At 42.4% G+C, this 19,578-nt stretch overlaps 1 protein-coding gene across 1 annotated transcript in view; it reads left to right on the plus strand.

Annotated features, from left to right (window-relative positions):
• Positions 1 to 12,519, plus strand: part of LOC133609371 (phospholipid phosphatase-related protein type 4-like) — a 26,799-nt gene extending 14,280 nt beyond the window's left edge. The window contains exons 4-7 of the mRNA XM_061964914.2: positions 1,556 to 1,751; positions 1,982 to 2,039; positions 3,997 to 4,170; positions 7,812 to 12,519. Coding sequence (XP_061820898.1) covers positions 1,556 to 1,751; positions 1,982 to 2,039; positions 3,997 to 4,170; positions 7,812 to 9,374 — 1,991 coding nt within the window. The 3' untranslated portion in view covers positions 9,375 to 12,519. The remainder of the gene's footprint in view (positions 1 to 1,555; positions 1,752 to 1,981; positions 2,040 to 3,996; positions 4,171 to 7,811) is intronic.
• Positions 12,520 to 19,578: the final 7,059 nt, after the last annotated feature.

Raw genomic sequence — 19,578 nt, forward strand, 5'->3', positions numbered from 1 at the left:
TGATATCATGTGCGATGCAAGCAGCCCTGCCGCGTGTTTACTTTTGTGCGATATCATGTGCGATACAAGCAGTCCTGCGGCGTGTTTACTTGTGCAAAGCTAACATCTAATGCGTTTGAAGCAATAAAAAATTGTGATTTATCACTCAATTTATTTTGACCCCTTTTGTTTCTTTACTTAACCGTTAATGGCTACCTCAAAAGCCGCAGTGCAAAAAAATTTTATTATTATTATTATTTATTTTTTCCCTTTTGTTCCCCAATTTTGCCACTTTAATAACAAAAATATTGCATGAATCATGTATAAACCCAGATTAATCACTCACTTGCTTCTTCACCTTAACCGCAGATATTACCTGAAAGGCAGTGCAAAAATTATTTTATTTTTTTTTTTTTTCACATTTTTTCCCCTTTTTAAGTTTTTTTTCCTTTTTAATTTTTCAGAGTGAGGAGACCCCGACTGGTGTTCTCACGGGCAAATTTCACTCCAAAATAAACCTTGACTGGACTTGAAATAAAACCGTTACAGTAGGGAAGGGACTCTTATGGTCCCATGCCTGGGTGGATCGCGGGGTTAATCATTTTGCAATGCAGTCTGCTGAAAATAATGGAAAGCGCCACTCCTCGTACTGACGCCGTGGTCTAAGTTGGAATCGCCGCAAAACACATTTTAAGACATGCGACACTCTAATAAGTGCCAACCATGCAATTTGTCATGTTTCGTGTGTCAGGTATGCTGCCCTAGCAACTTTTGGAGCAAATAAATGATGTGCATTCAAGTAAAACAATCTTCCTGTAGGACAATCTGACAAAAAATGTGTCCAAATATCGAGCTATGTTAGAATAATTGTAAGTTATCACAAAAAACTTTGTGTTGAAATGAGTTCCAGGCAAAAGGACAGGGGCTATCTTTGAGGCCTACCAAGAGTAAGGCTCGTAAAACTCCACTGTGTAAGCGGGAGAGCCACATGAAGGGTTTTCTGCTTTCTCTCATGTATGGTAATCAACAGAAGGATGTTGTTCTGGCCCAAGGACTTCAACGCGGAGAGATGACAGGATCTGCCCAATTTCCAGATTAACTCTTTTTGAAGTATTTTACGAACTCTTTTTGAACTATTTTTGAACTATTTTACGAACTCTTTTTGAACCGAACTTTCCTGTGTATTGTTTACTACCTTTTCTGTGAACTTTTTGCGACCTTTGTCCTTTGGAAACAGCCGTGGCCATGTGGTCGGGGAGGGTCCGAAATAAAAGAAGGAGGCATACAATCTTTTGGCAGAGCGTGCTGGAGATTGTAGAAGGATACAATGTCCGGTCGACTCTCCTCAATATATTGAGTCCAAATTGAACTCTGTCTCTGTTTAATTCCTTGCCTCTTGTCTTGTTTAATAAATGTCATCAGTGTTTGAACCTGACAGGTTTATTAATCTGATTAATCATGATTTACCCAAGTCCAAAAGTGGGATTAATCTGTCATTTGACAGCGCTGACCTGATACAAGACAACACACTACTATCACCCGACACTTGCCGACTCTGCGTTTTCTTCCTGCGCAGGCGTCCACGCGTTTGGTCTCTGCGCCACGGCGCTGGTCACAGACATCCTCCAGCTGATGACGGGCTACCCCACGCCGTACTTCCTCACCGTGTGCAAGCCCAACTACACCACGCTCAGCATGAGCTGCGAGCACAACCCCTACGTCATGGAGGACATCTGCTCAGGCGGCGACTCGGCCGCCATCAATCGGGGCAGGTGAGCCCTCCGAAATGTTTGCAGGGAGGGGTTCATAGGGCCTTGTCCCCCGGGGGCGGGGGAGTTTAAGATAACCAACACTAAAGTGGATGGCATAAACCCCAAATTCGTCACGTTTCAGGTGTCAGGTAAACGGTGGCGAATGGGGGGCCATATGAAGCCCCTTTCCTGCTGTAGGGACTTCCTGCATAAAGACCCGGATTCACAACCCTTGATGTGGTCTTTTGCAGGAAATCCTTCCCGTCCCAACACGCCACTCTGGCATCCTTTGCTGCTGTCTATGTATCGGTGAGTATCATCATCCTGTGTTTGATCAATTGTTCCCTTCAAGTGTCAAAAAGTTCCAGGACTGCTGCGACAAAATATATAAAATCGTCACGGCCATCTTAACCTTGATGACCCCCGTCAGTTTGGGAAATAGTTTAAAATATTCCATACAAGGTGTTAAGGACATATTTTACATTAGATGAGATTAGATTAGAACTACAAACCCCGTTTCCATACGAGTTGGGAAATTGTGTTAGATGTAAATATAAACGGAATGCAATGATTAGCAAATCATTTTCAACCCATATTCAGTTGAATATGCTACAAAGACAACATATTTGATGTTCAAACTGATAAAAACATTGTTGTTTTTTTGCAAATAATCATTAACTTTAGAATTTGATGCCAGCAAAGAAGTTGGGAAAGGTGGCAATAAATACTGATAAAGTTGAGGAATGCTCTTCAAACACTTATTTGGAACATCCCACAGGTGCTAATTGGGAACAGGTGGGTGCCATGATTGGGTATAAAAACAGCTTCCCAAAAAATGCTCAGTCTTTCACAAGAAAGTTGTCCACAACTGCGTGAGCAAATAGTCAAACAGTTTAAGAACAACGTTTCTCAAAATGCAATTGCAAGAAATTTAGGGACTTCAACATCTACGGTCCATAATATCATCAAAAGGTTCAGAGAATCTGGAGAAATCACTCCACGTAAGCGGCATGGCCGGAAACCAACAATGAATGACCGAGCCCTTCGATCCCTCAGACGGCACTGTATCAAAAACCGACATCAATCTCTAAAGGATATCACCACTTCAGAAAACCACTGTCACTAAATACAGTTGGTCGCTACATCTGCAAGTGCAAGTTAAAGCTCTACTATGCAAAGCGAAAGCCATTTATCAACAACACCCTTCTCTGGGCCCGAGATCATTTGAAATGGACTCATGCAAAGTGGAAAAGTGTTCTGTGGTCTGACGAGTCCACATTTCAAATTGTTTTTGGAAATATTCGACATCGTGTCATGCGGACCAAAGGGGAAGCGAACCATCCAGACTGTTGTCGACGCAAAGTTCAAAAGCCAGCATCTGTGATGGTATGGGGGTGCATTAGTGCCCAAGACATGGGTAACTTACACATATGTGAAGGCACCATTAATGCTGAAAGGTACATACAGGTTTTGGAACAACATATGCTGCCATCTAAGCGCCGTCTTTTTCATGGACGCCCCTGCTTATTTCAGCGAGACAATGCCAAGCCACATTCAGCACGTGTTACAACAGTGTGGCCTCGTAAAAAAAAGAGTGCGGGTACTTTCCTGGCCCGCCTGCAGTCCAGACCTGTCTCCCATCGAAAATGTGTGGCGCATTATGAAGCGTAAAATATGACAGCGGAGACCCCGGACTGTTGAACGACTGAAGCTCTACATAAAACAAGAATGGGAAAGAATTCCACTTTCAAAGCTTCAACAATTTCCTCAGTTCCCAATCGTTTATTGAGTTTTGTTAAAAGAAAAGGTGATACAACACAGTGGTGAACATGCCCTTTCCCAACTACTTTGGCACGTGTTGCAGCTATGAAATTCTAAGTTACCGGTAATTATTATTTGCAACAAAAAAAATAACGTTTATGAGTTTGAACATCAAATATCTTGTCTTTGTAGTGCATTCAATTGAATATGGGTTGAAAAGGATTTGCAAATCATTGTATTCCGTTTATATTTACATCTAACACAATTTCCCAACTCATATGGAAACGGGGTTTGTAGAAGGAGTCTGTTGGTGTGGAGTAGCAGTTTGTCACTGAAGAGTGGTTTTGTTGACAAGATGAAGCAAGGTTTGAACGAAACTTGGCACCTTTAGCGCCACCTGCAGGGCTTTTTTTTTTGTTTCATCGAAACAGACAACTGAAGGCAATACATGCGTTTTGTTTTTTTTTATCTGCAATTTGCTGAGCCACTTTTGCTGTGTCAGCAGATGTACTTCAACAGCACTCTGACCGACTCGTCCAAGCTGCTCAAGCCCCTGCTGGTCTTCTCCTTCATCATCTGTGCCATCATCTGCGGCCTGACCCGTATCATCCAGTACAAGAACCACGCCATCGACGTCTACCTGGGGTTTCTGATTGGCGGCGCCATCGCTCTCTACCTCGTACGTCTGTCTGTGTTTAGTCCTGTTTGTCCTGGCGGAAATTCAGTTCGATCTGGGACAAAGAATGTTCTATAATCCTTGTGTCAATCAATGTTTATTTATATAGCCCTGACTCACAAGTGTCTCAAAGGGCTGCACAAACGACAAGGATTGATTGATTGATAATTACACAATGAAGAGTTACGATCCCGACCCCCAAGAATGAGTACATTTCTTCCAAGTACGGACATGTTTTAGCACTTATAAAATGGCACTTTTAGAATAACTTTTTTATTTGTATTTTTTACAAAAAGTGACCCCAAAGGGTTTGAGCCTATCTATTTTCACAATCCATGGACTTGGAGACAAGTAGGTCCCAAAGTACCCCAAAGAGGACCATCGACTCCTAAAGTTCCCAAAGTACCATCTTCCCCTAGAGTTCCCAAAGTACTCCAAATAGGACCATCTTCCCCCTAAAGTTCCCAAGGTACCCTAAATAGGACCATCTTCCCCTAAAGTTCCCAAAGTACCTCAAATAGGACCATTTTCCCCTAAAGTTCCCAAAGTCCCCCAAATAGGACCATCTTCCCTAAAGTTCCCAATGTACTTCAAATAGAACCATCTTCCCCTAAAGTTCCCAAAGTACCCCAAATAGGACCATCTTCCCTAAAGTTCCCAAAGTACCATCATCCCCTAGAGTTCCCAAAGTACTCCAAATAGGACCATCTTCCACCAAAGTTCCCAAAGTACCCCAAATAGGACCATATTCCCCTAAAGTTCCCAAAGTACCCTAAATAGGGCCATCTTCCCTAAAGTTCCCAAAGTACCTCAAATAGAACCATCTTCCCCTAAAGTTCCCAAAGTACCCCAAATAGGACCATCTTCCCTAAAGTTCCCAAAGTACCATCATCCCCTAGAGTTCCCAAAGTACCCCAAATAGGACCACCGACCCCTAAAGTTCCCAAAGTACCCCAAATAGGACCATATACCCCTAAAGTTCCCAAAGTACCCCAAATAGGACCATCTTCCCTAAAGTTCCCAAAGTACCTCTAATAGAACCATCTTCCCCTAAAGTTCCCAAAGTACCCCAAATAGGACCATCTTCCATAAAGTTCCCAAAGTACCATCATCCCTTAGAGTTCCCAAAGTACTCCAAATAGGACCATCTTCCCCCTAAAGTTCCCAAAGTACCCCAAATAGGACCATCTTCCACCAAAGTTCCCAAAGTACCCCAAATAGGACCACCGACCCCTAAAGTTCCCAAAGTGCCCCAAATAGGACCATATACCCCTAAAGTTCCCAAAGTACCCCAAATAGGACCATCTTCCCTAAAGTTCCCAAAGTACCTCAAATAGAACCATCTTCCCCTAAAGTTCCCAAAGTACTCCAAATAGGACCATCTTCCCCCTAAAGTTCCCAAAGTACCCCAAATAGGACCATCTTCCACTAAAGTTCCCAAAGTACCCCAAATAGGACCACCGACCCCTAAAGTTCCCAAAGTGCCCCAAATAGGACCATATTCCCCTAAAGTTCCCAAAGTACCCCAAATAGGACCATCTTCCCTAAAGTTCCCAAAGTACCTCAAATAGAACCATCTTCCCCTAAAGTTCCCAAAGTACCCCAAATAGGACCATCTTCCCTAAAGTTCTAAAAGTACCACAAATAGGACCATCTTCCCAAAATGGTCCAAGAGGGTCCAAATAGGACCATAATCCCCTAGAGTTCCCAAAGTGTCCCAAATAGGACCTTCTTCCCCTTAAGTTCCCAAAGTATCCCAAATAGCGCCGTCTTCCCCTAATTGTTCCAAAGGACCCCAAATAGGACCGTCTTTCCAAAAGGTCCAAAAAACCCCAAAAAGGACTGTCCTGTCCTAAAGTTCCTAAAAGATCCCAAATAGGACCGTCTTCCTCTAAAGGTCCTAAAAGACCCTAATTAGGACCGTCCTCCCCTAAAGGTCCTAAAAGACCAAAAATAGAACCGTCTTCCTCAAAGGTCCCAAAAGACCCAAAAAGGACTGTTTTCACCTAAAGGTTCTAAAAGGACCCCAAATAGGACCTTCTTCCCCTAAAGGTCCCATAGGACCCAAATCAGACCATCTTCCTCCTGAACTTTAGATGGTCCTATTGTAAAAGTTGCAGAGGACCCCAAATAGGGCCGTCTTCCCCAAAGGACCCAAATGGGACCGTCTTTCTCTAATTAGGACTGTATTCCCCTAAAGGTCCTAAAAGACCACAAATAGGACCGTCTTCCCCAAAGGTCCCAAAGGACCCAAAAAGGACTGTCTTCACCTAAAGGTTCTAAAAGGACCCCAAATAGGACCTTCTTCCCCTAAAGGTCCCATAGGACCCAAATAGAACCGTCCTTTTCTAAAGGTCCTGAAAGACCCCAAATAGGACAGTCTTCTCCTAAAGGTCACAAAGGACCCACATAGGACTTTCTTCCCCTAAAGGTCCTAAAAGAACCCAAATAGGACCGTCTTCCCCGAAAGGACCCAAATCAGACCATCTTCCTCCTGAACTTTAGATGGTCCTATTGTAAAAGTTGCAGAGGACCCCAAATAGGGCCGTCTTCCCCAAAGGACCCAAATGGGACCGTCTTTCTCTAATTAGGACTGTATTCCCCTAAAGGTCCTAAAAGACCCCAAATAGGACTGTCTTCATCAAAGGTCCAAAAGGACCCAAATAGGACCGTCCTCCCCTAAAGGTTCTAAAGGACACAAATAAGACCGTCCTCCCCTAAAAGGTCCCAAAGGACCCAAATTGGCCCGTTTTCCCCTAAAGGTCATAAAAGACCCCAAATAGGACTGTCTTCCCCAAAGGACCCAAATAGGACCGTCCTCCTCTAAAGGTCCCAAAGGACCCAGATTGGCCCGTTTTCCCCTTAAGGTCCTAAAAGACCCCAAATCGGAACATCCTCCCCTAAACTTTAGATGGTCCTATTCTAAAAGTTACAGAGGACCCCAAATAGGGCCGTCTTCCCCAAAGGACCCAAATGGGACCGTCTTCCCCAAAGGACCCAAATAGGACCGTCCTCCCCTAAAGGTCCTAAAAGGCCGCAAATGGGACCGTTTTCCCCAAAGGTCCCAAAGGACCCAAATAGGACCGTCTTCCCCTAAAGGTCGCAAAGGACCCAAATGGGACCGTTTTTCCCAAAGGTCCTAAAAGACCCCTAATGGGACCATCTTCCTCTAAGGGTTCCAAAAAAAAACCAAATAGGAGCGTCTTTCCTTAAAGGTCCAAAGAACCCCTGCTTTAAAACAATCATAAGTTTTGATTAGACAGTTGATGTTTGTGCTCAGAGATCAATTTGAATGGCGGAAATTTCACTGATTGGCGAAAATGTGCGCAAAAACTGCGATACAGCGCAGAATTTGCGGGGACTGATCCAATTTGCATGAATTGGAGCGATTGCAAAATCCTGGAAGGATTGAATAATACAATTTAATTTCTAACCTTTATGTCATGTTTTTTTGTATTCTGTAAATCTCTGTTAAAATCAATAGGCCATTAAAAAATGTAAATCTTTGTAAAGGTCAACTTACAAAATCAAATACTAATTTTCCCAGCTGTATTCGATTAACACGCAGTAAAAAAAAAAAAAGTGTTCAAGAATCAAACAAAAACATTCTGCTTTTTAAAAAGACTATTGTCTTCTCTTACCAGGGTTTGTATGCAGTTGGAAATTTCCTCCCGAGTGAGGAGCCAAGCACCATTACCCCCTCCCTGCCCCACTGCCCCTCCTGTTCCCTACCCCACATCAGCCAGGAGGCGGTCCTTCATCACCTCCAAATGAAAGCCAGCATTTCTGGGGAGCCAAGAATCAGTACCTCCCAATCTGAAGGCATTCTCCATCGCGGTCTTCCTCAGCAGAACACTGACGAGAGCCTGAAGTGCTCCAGCAGAGACGCCGATGGGATCCCACCCCACAGCCCACGCAGCAAAGATACCACGGTGACCTTTAGCCACACCCTCCCTCGCGTCCACACCCCGCAGGCTATAGCAGCGTACGAGGAAGCAGCACGGCGTCACGCCGCCACCCTCAACCATGCTTCCATGGATTCCAGTCGTTCCAAGCAGCTTTTGTCACAGTGGAAAAATAAAAACAGCCACAAACCCATCCTGCAGGTGCCGGACTGTTTCCCGCCCTCCGGAGACCTGTTGTCCGTTCAGTCCGCTCAGCATCCCCATTACCACGGCAGCATGGAGGTCCGATCCAGCTCGGAACCGTCAGCGGTGAGCCTGGATGCCGGCTTTGACGCGCATGCTTACATGTCCAAACTGACCACAGGCGCAAGTACCACGCTGCCCAGTAACTGCAGCGGCATTACTGGAGGAGCCAGAATGTTGATGCAGTCCCGACCTGGGTCTTCGCAACTGGTCCACATACCCGAGGAATCACATGAAAATTACCATCATACCTCCCCTAGGGCAGCAGGAGGAGGGGGTGAGGGTGTTGCTTTAGTTGATGGCACAGTTCAGGCTAACTGGCAAAGGGTAGCTGAGAAGACAACCCAACCTCGAATTATTCAAGTCATCGCCATGTCCAAGCAGCAAGGTCTCCTTCAGACTCATTCCAGAAGCCTGGATGAGAGCAGCACTGTCGGAAGTTCCCAGGGCTTGGCTCACTATCGGGCTTCTGCTGACAAGGAGCCGAGTAGCACCACAGGACCCAGCTCTCTGGGAAGCACCACAGGCAGCATTTCAGGGAGTACCGGAGCAATCGTCAGGATAGAAGCCCATCCTGAAAACCACAAATTGGTCATCCCAGCCCCTATCATCCAAGCCCCATCCACCGATGGTAGTGGCTCATGGAGGTGGCGGTCTCTGGATCACGGCAATGGCGCCGCCGGAGGGCCTGGAAGTCTGAGGCAGTCCTTTGACCTCAATGATCTCAGCAGAGACTCTGAAAGCTCCGACTCGATACGAGAAGGCTCTATTGACAGGAAGCGTTCTAACAATGCCGTGGTTACTGTTCAGTCTGGCCAAGCTTGTGTTGCCGAGCAGAAGCACCACAATCCCTCCACCATCAGGGTGACTCCAGGAGATGGTTGTGGGCCCGGATTTGGAGGAGATGCAGCTTCAGAAATACTCTCAGCCGCCTCTAGTCGCGAGTCCACGCTACGACGAAAAGGCCATAATGTCATCTTGATTCCAGAGAGAGGAAACAGCCCAGATATCACTCGGAATGTTTTCTACAAGGGAACATCGACACCTAGTAAGGAATAATGCACACATTACTTGGAGGTTCCAGGGAACTACCAGCAAAAAGCATCCTTTGGTCTGTACCAATCAGACGCTAGTTCGTTCTCCCCCCTTGGTGCGTCTGGTCCGGTGTAAATGAATCATCCAACTTTGGTGCCAACAAACAATTCAAAGACCGTCCAGATGAGCCGCAGTTTGGTTGCGTTGTGAAAGAAAGTTTTAATCATCTTAATAATTTGGTTTGACCGTGATCTCGTAATGTTGACGCAACGAAAGGTTGTAAACGGATGAGACGATGAAACCGACGTAAACTTACGCAACACGTCTTGAGCTGAGTATGTCTGCAGTTAGCCTGTTGCTTAACACCGTGCTGAAGGAAGTTCATATGTCTGCAGTTTACAGGATCTGTCTGCGCGAAGGCATCATCGGTACACCAAATGTTAGGGCTTGTCGATATGACTGAAAACTGTATCATGATACAAGTGTTTTATACCGCTCCATCCATCGTCTTCATCTTACCCGAGGTCAGCTCGCGGGCGCAGCCGCCTAAGCAAGAGAAGCCCAGACTTTCCTCTCTTCAGCGTCTTCGTCCAGCTCTTCCTTGAGATGCAGAGGCGTTCCCAGGCCAGCTGGGAGACATAGTCTTTCTATCGTGTCCTGGGTCTTCCTCGTGGCCTCCTACCGGACGTTCCCGAAACACCTCCCCTGGGAGGCGTCCGGTGGGGCGTGTCCTGACCAGATGCCTGAACCACCTCATCTGGCTCCTCTCTGAACGAGCAACGGCTTTACTCTGAGCTCCTCCCGAATGACAGAGTTCTATCTCTGAGGGAGAGCCCCGCCACCCAGCGGAGGAAACTCATTTCGGCCGCTTGTACCCGTTTCGGTCATAACCTAAAGCTCAGGACCATAGGTGAGGATATAGGAAGTCGATCGACCGGTAAACCGAGGGCTTTGCCTTCCGGCTCAGCTCCTTTTTCACCACGATGGATCGATACAGGATTTGCATCACTGCAGATGTGTCCATCGCGATATATATTGATATAATTTTATTGGCCAGCCCGCACGACTATAACCTCCCAAGATTTATGAGTGCACTGCACTATTTGCTGCTGCCATGTGGAGATTTAACGTATAATTACATTAATCCAAACTCTAAAAGTACACGTTTGTGTTTCTCTGGGAACAAATTACCTTTATTTACCTTAATTCAAGTACTTTTTAGGAAAAGTAACTGAAACTACTGGACTATAGAGCGCACCGGTATATAAGCCGCACCCACCAAATTTTAGAAGAGAAAAATATTTTCCATATATTAGCGGCACTGGACTATAAGCCGCAGATACATACCGGTATGAAAGATATTTGTAAATATTTATATACCTCAATTGTTTCCAAACGGTGTCTGTAACACGGCAGTAAAATGGTTGATCAAACAAAACAGAAGTCATCATCATGGACCCAGTAGCTGCGGAAGCTAGATCTCCAATCAGCTAAACAGACTCAAACACTCCACGCTGACGTTTTGGTGAATTTACTGAGGACTTTGTGAAACTGAAACGACACATGTCTATGAAGGTTCTCGTTTATCCGGGTGGTTGTCATCTCAGGGCCTTCAATCGATCGCAACTGGACCGCTTGGTTTGTCTTGGAAGACGTTTCGCCGCTCATCCGAGTAGGCTTCATCAGTTCGTTCTCATTGACTTAGTTTGGTCAGATCTTGTGTAAACCCTCCAAAACCAGGAGGGTGTGCCTGGGTAAGGACGGTTTTGCCTTTTCCTCTTTTGTACCATCCGTTCTGAGCAGGGAGGACGTACGGTATGAAAGAGGAGTGAGGGAAGCCATCCATGTCAAGGTTGAAAAATCATCCCTGAACAGAGGAGGTGGTCTGCGACACCACCTGTCTCCCACATACAACACTGTCCTTTCAGACATTCCTAAAAGACTCTGCAATTTATCTTCCAACAAATAACAGGGAGTTAGAAACATTCTGGTCACAGAAGGTGACCAGAATACCCTTTGTGCCGTTTGTTTACAACTGAATGGAATGCTTACGCGGGGGGTTTCCGGCTATTTTGGACTGGTAGTAGTCGATCCAATAACTCGAAGCCAACGACTGTCGCTGGCTTTGACAGTTGTATTGCTTGTTTGCATCAAAACAGTTGTTTTTTTCACTACCATAGGGCAAAACCATGCTTGCCCCGGCAAACCCTCCTGGTTTTGGAGTATAAATATTTGGGGTTTTGGCACCAGCCGCTACACCAGATCTGACCAAACCAAGTCTATGAGAACAAAGTTAAAGTACCAATGATTGTCACACACACACTGTGTAGTGAAATTTGTCCTCTGCATTTGACCCATCCCCTTGTTCACCCCCTGGGAGGTGAGGGGAGCAGCGGTGCCGCGCCCGGGAATAATTTTTGGTGATTTAACCCCCAATTCAAACCCTTGATGCTGAGTGCCAAGCAGGGAGGTAATGGGTCCAATTTTTATAGTCTTTGGTATAACTCACAACCTACTGATCTCAGAGTGGACACTCTAACCCAGGGGTAGGGAACCTATGGCTCTAGAGCCAGATGTGGCTCTTTTGATGACTGCATCTGGCTCTCAGTTAAATCTTAGCTGACACTGCTTAATACGATAAGTAATGAATAATTCCGCTGGTAATCGCAGTGTTAAAAACAAGCAGGTATCAACCAGACTACAAAGCCATCAGCAAAACCATGCAGCACCAGAAGTCGCATTAATGGTAAGATAAGAGACTTATTATACTCTAAAAATGTTGGTCTTACTTAAAAATGCACGCATTTAGTTCCATTCAATGTTAAAAAATATTATACCAGCTCTATACTCTCGGCAGGGTCCTTGAGGGTGCATGGGAGTTTGCCCAACCAGTCTACATGTGTTTTGTGGAATTGGAGAAGGCATTCGACCGTGTCCCTCGGGAAGTCCTGTGGGGAGTGCTCAGAGAGTACGGGGTATCGGACTGTCTGATTGTGGCAGTCCGCTCCCTGTATGATCAGTGCCAGAGCTTGGTCCGCATTGCCGGTAGTAAGTCGGACACGTTTCCAGTGAGGGTTGGACTCCGCCAAGGCTGCCCTTTGTCACCGATTCTGTTCATTACTTTTATGGACAGAATTTCTAGGCGCAGTCAAGGCGTTGAGGGGATCTGGTTTGGTGGCTGCAGGATTGGGTCTCTGCTTTTTGCAGATTATGTGGTCCTGATGGCTTCATCTGGCCAGGATCTTCAGCTCTCACGGGATCGGTTCGCAGCCGAGTGTGAAGCGACTGGGATGAGAATCAGCACCTCCAAGTCCGAGTCCATGGTTCTCGCCCGGAAAAGGGTGGAGTGCCATCTCCGGGTTGGGGAGGAGATCTTGCCCCAAGTGGAGGAGTTCAAGTACCTCGGAGTCTTGTTCACGAGTGAGGGAAGAGTGGATCGTGAGATCGACAGGCGGATCGGTGCGGCGTCTTCAGTAATGCGGACGCTGTATCGATCCGTTGTTTGTGAAGAAGGAGCTGAGCCGGAAGGCAAAGCTCTCAATTTACCGGTCGATCTACGTTCCCATCCTCACCTATGGTCATGAGCTTTGGGTTATGACCGAAAGGACAAGATCACGGGTACAAGCGGCCGAAATGAGTTTCCTCCGCCGGGTGGCGGGGCTCTCCCTTAGAGATAGGGTGAGAAGCTCTGTCATCCGGGGGGAGCTCAAAGTAAAGCCGCTGCTCCTCCACATCGAGAGGAGCCAGATGAGGTGGTTCGGGCATCTGGTCAGGATGCCACTTGAACGCCTCCCTAGGGAGGTGTTTAGGGCACGTCCGACCGGTAGGAGGCCGCGGGGAAGACCCAGGACACGTTGGGAAGACTATGTCTCCCGGCTGGCCTGGGAACGCCTCGGGGTCCCACAGGAAGAGCTGGACGAAGTGGCTGGGGAGAGGGAAGTCTGGACTTCCCTGCTTAGGCTGCTGCCCCCGCGACCCAACCTCGGATAAGCGGAAGAAGATGGATGGATGGATGGATGGCCCTCTCAGCCAAAAAGGTTCCCGACCACTGCTCTTACCACTAAACTGATGAAGCCTACTCGGACGAGCGGCGAAACGTCTTCCGAGCCAAACAACACAACAAGAATGCCATTGTAAGTTACCAACACAGACACTCGTAAGCGTGTTAGCATATTAGCTAACGCTATCGACGCTAGCTTGATTACATTACGGTAGCACGCACAAATGTGCATGAAAAGGTTCCTGCAGACATCACACACGGGACGCTTTAGTGAGGAGGATTAGTTTTAGTAATATTGTAAAACTTACAAACGTTCCTCGGAGCGATGAATGAAGGATCTATACGGGTAGAAACGCTACGGGCGACGAGAAGACGGGAACGGCACTTGTACTTCCAGTTCACGGTTCAAAGCTCTAAACCAGTGGTCCCCAACCTTTTTGTAACCGCGGACCGGTCAACGCTTGAAAATTTGACCGGTTTGGGGTGGAGGAGGGGGGGGGGGGGGGGGGTATTTAGTTTTTGTTTTTTTGTTTGTTTTTTTTGGTCATAAAAAAATACAATTATGTGTGCTTACGGACTGTATCCCTGCAGACTGTATTGATATATATTGATATATAATGTAGGAACCAGAATACTATTAACAGAAAGAAACAACCCTTTTGTGTTAATGAGTGTAAATGGAGGAGGAAGGTTTTTTGGGTTGGTGCACTAATTGTAAGTGTATCTTGTGTTTTTTTTATGTTGATTTAATAAAATAAAATGAAAAAATATATATATATATATATATATATATTAAAATATATATATATATATATATATATATATATAAATATATACATATATGTACATATATATATATATATATATTTATTTATTTATTTTTTTATTTTTTTTTTTTTATTGTGCGGCCCGGTAAAATATATATATATATATATATATATATATATATATATATATATATATATATATATATATAAATATATATATAAATATATAATTTTTTTTTTCTTTTTTTTTTTCTTTTTATTTTTATTTTTTTATTTTTATTTTATTAAATAAACATAAAAAACACAAGATACACTTACAATTAGTGCACCAACCCAAAAAACCTTCCTCCCCCCCAAAAAAAAAAAAAAAATATATATATATATATATATATATATATATATATATATATATATATATATATATATACATATATATATTTTTTTTTTTACAATACAAAAAAATAAATTAAAAAAAATAAATAAAATAAATAAATATATATACATATAAAAAAAAAAATATATATATATATATATATATATATATATATATATATAAAATAAAATAAATAAATATATATACATATAAAAAATATATATATATATATATATATATATATATATATATATATATATATATATATATATATATATATATATATATATATATATTTTTTTTTATTTTTTATTTTTTATTTTTTTATGTATATATATTTATTTATTTTTTTTATTTTTTTATTTTATTTTTTTTTCGTATTGTGCGGCCCGGTACCAATCGATCCACGGACCAGTACCGGGCCGCGGCCCGGTGGTTGGGGACCACTGCTCTAAACAGAAAAGCACTAGTCCAAAAGATGGCGCCATTGCACAAAAAACAAAACACCTTTTTACTATATCTGCTTGTTGTTGTTTTTTTTAACTCTAAAATCCGCAGGGTTCAAAGCGTAGGAAAATAGTAGCGTCTTGTAGTCCAAATTTAGGGTAATTACTTTGTACTGCTGACCTGTAGGAGAGGAGAGCAAGTTTTTTTTTGACATATTTCGGTCGGCTTCGACAAGGGGGGGACGCACCAAGGGACGATACGTGTACATATGAATAACTTCAAAGAACATAATCGATGTAGCATGAGACTTTGTCACGTTACCTAAAGCACAACCTTTATTGAGTGTTGCCAGAAATAATCACTGTGTACTTTTGTAGCCACGCCCACCGACACCTCTTTCAAGTGGAGCGCACCTTTTTTTAAAGATTTTCTATACGAGCGCCCACAAGGGCGAGGGTGCGGGCCCAGAAGGCAGAACTGCATCGTGTTTGTCCCTCCATTGTTCTCTTCCCACTGTGGTCACAGTGGGTTCCAGAAGGGTGCTATACCGCAACATGTCCTATATTCTCTAGCCGGGAAAAACACAAAAAATATCGCAATCCACCAAAAGAGTCAACAATTACGATAGGAGTTTGATTTCTACTCTTTTTGGGGGAAGGGAAAGCGTTTTTGAACCGTAAGTGTGCTTAGCGTTCCTTCTATAGCTTTCATTGAATAAGCTGTCACTCGCACTCTCAAGTGTTCTCTTGTTCTAATCCTAGTACTTCGTGTACTACGTACTTGGGGGTGTCCTAACTTTGGAAAAATGAGAGCATGGCGGCGGCAATTTTTGATATAGTTTTCATTTTTTTCCAAAAGCTGTACAATGTTTGCTGTAACCTCTCAGTTTTGGTGAACGTTAACCCCAAAAGGGTCTCAGTCATTGAAGTGTGGAAAATACGTCAAATTGCAATTTTATTTTAACTTTTAAATATCTACAGATATACTTCAGATCCATCCATTGCCATAAAAAAAAAACTTTTTTATTATGTTTTATGCCTTTTTTTTTATGGCAAAAACACAAAATATGCAATATTTCGCCCCCAAAAAATTAAAAAAATATTATTATTGTGACAGCTTTTGATCTATTATTATTTTTTGAGTGATGACAAATAAAATCCAAAAAGCCCCCCACTCATAAAATTATTATAAATCATACATAATGTACAAAACCCAAAAGCAGTGAAGTTGTCACGTTGTGTAAATGTTAAATAAAAACAAAATACAATGATTTGCAACTTATATTCAATTGAATAGACTGCAAAGACAAGATATTTAACGTTCGAACTGGGAAACTTTGTTATTTTTTGCAAATATTAACTCATTTGGAGTTCGATGCCTGCAACCTGTTTAAAAAAAAGCTGGCATAAGTGGCAAAAAAGTGGAGGAATGCTCATCAAACACTTATTTGGAACATCCCACAGGTGAACAGGCTAATTGGGAACAGGTGGGTGCCGTGATTGGGTATAAAAGCAGCTTCCATGAAATCAAGGTCAAGGTCAAGGTTCAACTTTATTGTCCCCGCGGGGAAATTTGTCTTGGGCACAGTGCATCATTGCTTTCTTAACATACCCAAAAACAACAGAACAAAAACACAAGCACAGACACAACCACAACCATACAACTAACATTTAAACATCAGAACATGGAGCTTGATAGACATAGGTGGCACTTTGATGTAGGCATAAAATCTACAGTATGGAGATAAAGATAAAGTACCAATGTGCATTGCACTAGAGCTCATGGATAAAGTGCTGTGTGCCAAAGTGCTTAGTTCTAAAGTGCTATGTGCTAAAAAAAAAAGTGCTAACCTATGTATTAAAATTCTATTGCACATTGTTGGTCAGCTTAATGGAGGCTGGAACAAATTATAATTTAAGGCGGTTAGATTTGCATAGTGGGACCCGGAGTCTTCTCCCTGATGGCAGGGTTCCATATTCAGGAAAGAGTGGGTGTTGTGAGTTGGAAATAATTTTCTTAGCTTTTTTCCTGCTCAGTCATTCACAAACAAGGATGTGGCGAGGGTCACCACTTTGTCAACAAATGCCTGAGCAATTTGTTTAAGAACAACATTTCTCAACCAGCTATTGCAAGGAATTTAGGGATTTCACCATCTACGGTCCGTAATATCATCAAAAGGTTCAGAGAATCTGGAGAAATCACTGCACGTAAGCGATGATATTACGGACCGTCGATCCCTCAGGCGGTACTGCATCAAAAAGCGATATCAGTGTGTAAAGGATATCACCACATGGGCTCAGGAACACTTCATAAAACCACTGTCAGTAACTACAGTTTGTCGCTAAATCTGTAAGTGCAAGTTAAAACTCTACTATGCAAAGCCAAAGCCATTTATCAACAACACCCAGAAACGCCGCCGGCTCATCTAAGATGGACTGATACAAAGTGGAAAAGTGTTCTGACGAGTCCACATTTCAAATTGTTTTTGGAAACTGTAGACGTTGTGTCCTTCGGACCAAAGAGGAAAAGAACCATGTGGATTGTTATAGGCGCAAAGTATAAAAGCCAGCATGTGTGATGGTTTGGGGGTGTATTAGTGCCCAAGACATGGGTAACTTACACATCTGTGAAGGCACCATTAATGCTGAAAGGTACATACAGGTTTTGGAGCAACATATGTTGTCATTCAAACAACGCTATCATGGACGCCCCTGCTTATTTCAGCAAGACAATGCCAAGCCACGTGTTACAACAGCCTGGCTTCATAGTAAAAGAGTGCGGGTACTAGACTGGCCTGCCTGTAGTCCAGACCTGTCTCCCATTGAAAATGTGTGGTGCATTATGAAGCCTAAAATACCACAACTTAAGCTGTACATCAAGCAAGAATGGGAAAGAATTCCACTTCAAAAATGTGTCTCCTCAGTTCCCAAACCTTTACTGAGTGTTGTTAAAAGGAAAGGCCATGTAACACAGTGGTAAAAATGCCCCTGTGACAACTTTTTTGCAATGTGTTGCTGCCATTAAATTCTAAGATAATGATTATTTGCAAAAAAAAAATAAGTTTCTCAGTTTGAACGTTAAATATCTTGTCTTTGCAGTCTATTCAATTGAATATAAGTTGAAACGGATTTGCAAATCATTGTATTCTCTTTTTATTTACCATTTACACAACGTGACAACTTCACTTATTTTGGCTTTTGTGTTTTATTTTTACCTGTAACTTCAGGTCTATCCGTCAATCATAAGTTTGTACTATGTTTTGAGCAATAACCGTCTTAAAGCAAAAAGAGTCAATGTTGCAACTTTTTATCGTTACATTTAACCCCTTTTCTCTTTTATTCCACTTTTTTGTAACGGGATTTTTAAAATGGGCCGTTAAAAAAAAAAGAAGAAGCTGCGGGCCACCAAGGACCCCCGGGCGGCACTTTGGACACCCCTGCTCCAACTTGATACCACATCATTATTATTATTATTAAGTGTGTTGCATTGATCTCTCATCTCCAGCAAAAGAAGAAATACAAATATATATTTGCTATAACATAGTTTATTACACGATGCATTCATATTTTACAAGAAGTAAACATGTATGTGAAAAAGACACAAGTGGGTGTACTAAATATCAATTCCATCCAAGTGTTTTATTTTGTGCTCTTCAAAAGGTGTTATGAAACTTTTAAGTGTTTATTAAAAAAAAAAAAAAAAAAAAACCAGGACTGATTTGCTGTAGCTGACATTTCCAGATGCATTGTGGGACTTTGGAAGCGTGCATGATTTGCCAATATTCATAATATCTTTTCTACTTGATCACTTTCTGTTCTTTGCCTTCGTATTTACTGCATGTTTTGTCAGGTGTGGACACCAAACAAATACTATGATGTACTGCAACTATTTTCAAATATATTTTTCTTTGATGATTCACCTTAAAAAAAAAACTGTTTTTCTTTTTGACTGTACATATTTTGTCATTCTGACAAAGAACATTGTGCCAAAAAAAGCAACAAAAACTTCAAATCCGAAAAAGGACATTATTTTCTAATGCAAACAAACTCTTCTGATGAGTTGCAATGCTAACATAAAATATATAACCATATAAAATAGCATCAATGTTCAATTTAACAAAGTTGAAATGTTGTGAAAGACAATTTTGTTTACCTTCAAAGGCAGGCAGTTACAATTGACTAATATACACAACACACAATGTGGAACATTCCAACAATCATAATATCAACCCTAGCACATCAATATTGTTGATTTAACATCAATATAGACGATAAAACATCAATATAGATTATAATTATTAATATATATGATTTAACATCAATATAGATGACAAAACATCAATATAGATGATAAAACATCAATATAAATGATTTAACGTCAATATAAATGATAAAACATCAATATATATGATTTAACATTAATATAAATGATAAAACATCAATATAGATTAAATAACATCAATATAGATGATAAAACATCAATGTAGATGATGTAACATTAATATAGATGATGTAACATTAATATAGATGATGGGTCTTCCAATGATGTAATGTTTGACTTGTCCACATGATGGCAGTGTTTATTAACCCCTCATGAACCAAATGGCCTGTAATGCTTTTGAATGGAGGATGTTTGGATTCC

The sequence above is a fragment of the Nerophis lumbriciformis genome, linkage group LG07 (genome assembly GCF_033978685.3).
Source record: "Nerophis lumbriciformis linkage group LG07, RoL_Nlum_v2.1, whole genome shotgun sequence".
In the NCBI taxonomy this organism is placed as follows: domain Eukaryota; kingdom Metazoa; phylum Chordata; class Actinopteri; order Syngnathiformes; family Syngnathidae; genus Nerophis; species Nerophis lumbriciformis.